The sequence below is a fragment of the Gadus morhua genome, chromosome 3, assembly GCF_902167405.1.
Source record: "Gadus morhua chromosome 3, gadMor3.0, whole genome shotgun sequence".
NCBI classification, from domain to species: Eukaryota; Metazoa; Chordata; class Actinopteri; order Gadiformes; family Gadidae; genus Gadus; species Gadus morhua.
In genome coordinates this window covers 16467427-16472426 of record NC_044050.1, presented here as the reverse complement: position 1 = coordinate 16472426, position 5000 = coordinate 16467427, and the positions used below count along the sequence as shown (strand labels likewise).

Below are 5000 nucleotides of genomic sequence, written 5' to 3'. Positions count from 1 at the left end.
CTCTCTCTCTCTCTCTCTCTCTCTCTCTCTCTCTCTCTCTCTCTCTCTCTCTCTCTCTCTCTCTCTCTCTCTCTCTCTCTCTCTCTCCCTCTCTCTCTCTCTCTCTCTCTCTCTCTCTCTCTCTCTCTCTCTCTCTCTCTCTCTCTCTCTCTCCATCTCTCCATCCCTTCCAAAAGAGGAAGTGGCACGTGGAGGCGATTAGCAGGAGTGGAAGCATTGCTTTCGTCAAGCACACCTCATTGGCTGCCCTTCCCCTATGCCAACACTGAGCAGGAGCCAGGGGAAGATTAGGGCAGCAGAGTAATTGACAGGCTGCTGCACCTGCCTGGCTCCTTAAATGAGGCCTTTTGGCACTCAGTCAAATGAAATTAATTTCTGCGGAGGAGTCAGGTGATTGTAGGCTAGGGTATGTCAGTCTTGCGTGCCGAATCACAGAGCCGGTGATTCTACATTCAACTGAATCTATTTTCATCCGTAACTGTTTAATTTAGGATGCGATTAAAAGTAATTAGAAGTACTACCCTCTGTTTTTCTCATTCTTCTCGTCTTGGGGATTAATAAAGCAAACCTTACCCAATACTTTTCTTTGTCTTCTATTATTTACAGTGTGCCTATTCAGCTTTGACTCCTCATTTCACCAACAGACAGCAGTCCTCTTCCTCTGGAATGTCATCACCTCACCCACCACCTCTCTCCTCTTCCTCTTCGGTTCCCTCTAGAGAAAATGACCCCCAGCGCCCTGTCCATGCCGCTGCCGCCCGACTCGGAGGAGGTTCGCTGCAGGAAGATGAGCCGCAGGGCGAAGGTCATCCAGGAGCTGGTGCAGACGGAGAAAGACTACCTCACGGACATGGAGCTCTGCGTGCGAGAGGTGGTGAAGCCCCTGAGGGAGCTTCAGGTACGCTGGCCCCTGCGTTAGATGATGTTATCCCTAGAGTAGTGCTTCAGTGTCGAAGCATCAACCTCACTAACCATCCCCCAGTCCTTCCAAAAATCCATGAGGAAACAATGAATGGTTCAGCGGTTTTATAGAAGTGATGTGGGGGGGGGGGGGGGGGGGGGGGGGGGGGGGGAATTATGTCTAGTGCCTCAGGTGTTTGAGCCAAATGTTTCTGGGTTCAAACCCCCAATATCCCCAATGTCCATCAATGCTCAAGGAAGCTTTGAGCAAGATGCATAACCCCTACGTGCAATTTTGTATATATGTTTAAAAAAACAAAATTTGCAAAATAGACGAAAAACTAAAATAAGTATTAGAGGTAAACATGTTGTCTGTTCCTCCAGGTGGTGGATGTGGACCGCCTGTTCACCAACATGGAGGCAGCATGTGAGGTGTCTGCTGCCCTGGTTCTCCAGCTGCAGGAGGCCACAGCGGAGCCCGACCTGGAGGCTGTCGTCATTGGTGATTACTCTCTGCTTGCTCTTCTATGAGGTCCTCTATAGTCAGAGGAAGAAGTGGCACCGTTCCTTAATGACATGCATCTGGAGTTTAGACGTGGATTTGGATTAAAGCTTCTGTTAAAAAAGTATGTCTTGTCAACGCTCTTTTATGTTATTTTTTATAGGGGACATCTTCATCCAGGCCAAGGGAGCGTTGGAGGACGTCTATAAGATTTACTGCTACCACCACGATGAGGCCAACCAGCTTCTCAAGACCTACGAGAGAGACGAGGAAATGAAACAGCATTTAAACACATGTATTCTATCTCTGAAGTAAGAAGACGCCTTGAAACATTAACCAAACAGTATATTTCTTTCTTTGTAAATATCAAGGAAAAAATATATTGGGAATCTATAACTCATCATTTCTATTTCTGCACATTTTCTTCCAGGCAAATATATGACCTTGAGTAAGTACCATGTTATGTTAAGTTTGTATGAATATTTTTTTTCTAAATGATATAATAATAGATAATAATAAAGCATAACCCAACCGTAGCCATTAACCCTAACCCTATACCCACACCAGAGGGAAGCCCAACCTGCTGAACATGGGTTCGTTGCTCATCAAGCCAGTGCAGAGGATCATGAAGTACCCACTCCTGCTGGGAGAGCTGTGGCAGGCCACCCCCAACGACCACCCTGACTACCTGCCTCTGCAGGAGGCCTACACCGCCATCAAGATCATCAACGTCAACATCAACGAGTTCAAACGACGGAAGGATATCGGTGAGCGATGATGATGATGATGATGGTGACGAGGATGATCGTTTTTCCTGTGTTTAACAATGATACAGTTAAGCGATTAGCATTTGAGAGACATCGCTGTGAGCATGGAGGCCCTTGTAGCCTGTTAACAGGGTCGACATTTATGAAAGCACACACAAATAGACACCCCTATGCACACACAAACACACACACACGTACACAAATCATAGCGATCATATATCCAGACGCCGGCTTGGCTACGGGTTGGGCCGTTTCAATGATTAGCCAAAGGCCCATTCACACGTCAGAGCGTAGTAGTGTGAGGTGCACTTTCATCACACTGTACAACTGTGTTATTTATTATGACTAACCAAACACCAGGATCCTTTTTATTGCTGTGCTTATGATAATGGAGACATGTGTTTGCTTCAAGGCCCGTGTGGTTTGTGATACGTGTTGAGATTGAAATGGGTGAAACCAACACCACTGTACCTAAATGTCCCCCCTCTCCCAATCTCCCCCCCAACACCTCTCTGCCTCCCAGTCATGAAGTACAAGCGGGCTGACGACGAAGGCTCGCTGAGAGAAAGACTGCAAAAGATCAACATCCGCTCCATCAGGAAGAAGGGCGACCGATTCGCCGGCTATCTCAAGATCCTCGCTGGTGCCGAATCTCAGGTGAGAGCAGCATTCCCCCTGCACTCGTTGACTATGTTGTGTAAACATGGCGGCTTTGAATTAAAGGTTAACAACGGATCGGGACGTATGTATATGCCCTGTACAGGTGATTGCCTTAGAGAGGTGTGTATATAACGCTGAGGCTGATTATTCCTTATCACCTGTAGGTTAAGGACGAAGCGTTCGACAAGGAAGAGAAGCTGTTCAGGAGCCTGGAGAAAGCGGTGAAGCAACTGGTCAAGGACGTCCACTTTTATCTGCAGCAAGCACAGGTACTACTCAGACGATAGCTCCCACACGTGCTGGCACTTTTAATCATTACAAGCCATTTCAGAATCTTCCCTGCCCTTTGACTTTGTTTCATCACAAGTGAGAGTGTCATACCCAGATGTATGCTGATATGATTGATCAGTCTGCCAGCCTACCCAGTTGACCGTAGCAACTGGTAGGCTTATCTATCCGTCCTACATCCGGGGGGACACTCCCACTTGTGATGTCACTATGTCACTGGGTAGGGCAGATTTTCAAACAGCTTGTAATGGCTAATCACACTCACACCCGGTTGTAAAATAGGAGCCCTTTAAAGATTCCCATCGTCTTTTCCCATGTCCTCCACCCACCCCCCAACCCCACCCGCAGGAGATGGTGGCTGTAGCGGTCCATAATGTCCAGGACCTGGAGATCATAGTGAAGGACTCCCATAAACACATCACTAATGGAACACACCACGAGAACACCCCAGACCCCTATAAGCACTTTGTGAGTGGGACGGGCTGCTTATTTACTAAACAATGTTTAAACCATTAGCTGTGTCTCTGCTTTTTGTTTTCTTCTGCACCCTTTCTCTTTGCATAATGTGCTCTGTGAAAAAGTTCCGCTCAGCAGTGCAGAGGTGCTGTGCAAACACATTCAACTGCATATATTCGAATGAACTGTAAAATCGTTTCAAATGGTTTGTTGACTTGAACAATTGGGTCTTTGCATTGCGGGAAAACCCCAGCACCTATTTAACTGACTTTGAATCTGCATGAATTCCTTCCTCCACGTTGCAGAAGTAAGGGTTTTTGCGTATGCCGAGTTTTTGTGTCGTTGCCTCCAGAAGCTGGAATAAGAGAGGGTCTAGGGTTGTGCTTTGAGTGTTTGTAATCACCTGTATTCCCTTCTACTGTCTCCACCCTCACCATCCCTCCAGAAAGAGCAGCTGGAGCGCTTGGTGCTCACCCCGCTGACCTGCCTGCAAGGCATGTTTTCCGCGCCGCAGAAGCTCATCCAGAAACGCTACGACAAACTGCTGGACTACTGCAGTCGCCTGGAGCGCTCCTCCTCCTTCAACTCCACCTTCTCCTCCACCTACTCCTCCTCCAACCCCTCCTCCTCCCGCTCTTCTTCCTCGCCGTCGCCCTCTTCCTCCACCCCTTCGCCCGTGTCGGACGCACATCTGCCGGCCAGGCGGGACTACGTGGCTCTGAACGGCCAGCTGGTGGAGGAGCTGCAGCGGTTCAACGCGGCGGCGTACACCATCCTGGTCAACAGTGTGGTGTTCCTGGTGGCGCTGCTCCGAGGGCTGACCGACACCACCCGGCACAACATCCCCTCCAAGCACCAGCTGCCTGTAAGGGCCATGCACACGTTAACAAAACACCACCAGACCCAACCACCAGATAAGATGACCTCAGACCTCAGCGTGTGATTAGCCGTTACAAGTCACGAGTGGGCTTGTGTCCACCAAGAAGTATGAAGGATGGATGAGCAACTACAGCTCATCCATCATTTGCTATAGTCCACTGGGTATGCTGGTAGATCCAGCACACATCTAGGTGGACACACCCACTTGTTATGTAAGAAGAGGAAGAATTATAAAAAAGAAGCTTGAAACGGCGAATCACAATCACACCTGGTGGTATAATAGGTCAACTTTAATAATGTACCAGATGGGAACTCTCATATCAACGTCAGAGCAGAAGCATACACCAATTAGTTGTGGAAAGGTTTTCCATCTTCTCATGGTTTTGGTTTGTTTTTCGTTTTTTCCAGGCCCCGTTGTCGAACATCAACGAGGTGCAGAACAGCCTCATGGACGAGCTGAACAATCTGACCTTCGTCAAGGACAATGCGCAGAAAATGATGGAGCGCAAGGTCAGCTTTGAGCGCCAACGAGAGAAGAAACCCATGGT

At 48.4% G+C, this 5000-nt stretch overlaps 1 protein-coding gene across 1 annotated transcript in view; it reads left to right on the top strand.

Moving 5' to 3' along the window:
- Window positions 1-5000, top strand: part of arhgef38 (Rho guanine nucleotide exchange factor (GEF) 38) — a 14458-nt gene that overhangs the window by 4724 nt on the left and 4734 nt on the right. Inside the window, exons 2-11 of the mRNA XM_030352123.1 lie at window positions 720-898; window positions 1285-1402; window positions 1566-1713; window positions 1833-1850; window positions 1970-2169; window positions 2693-2826; window positions 2994-3098; window positions 3466-3585; window positions 4019-4438; window positions 4861-4998. Of these exons, the coding sequence (XP_030207983.1) occupies window positions 720-898; window positions 1285-1402; window positions 1566-1713; window positions 1833-1850; window positions 1970-2169; window positions 2693-2826; window positions 2994-3098; window positions 3466-3585; window positions 4019-4438; window positions 4861-4998 (1580 nt within the window). The remainder of the gene's footprint in view (window positions 1-719; window positions 899-1284; window positions 1403-1565; window positions 1714-1832; window positions 1851-1969; window positions 2170-2692; window positions 2827-2993; window positions 3099-3465; window positions 3586-4018; window positions 4439-4860; window positions 4999-5000) is intronic.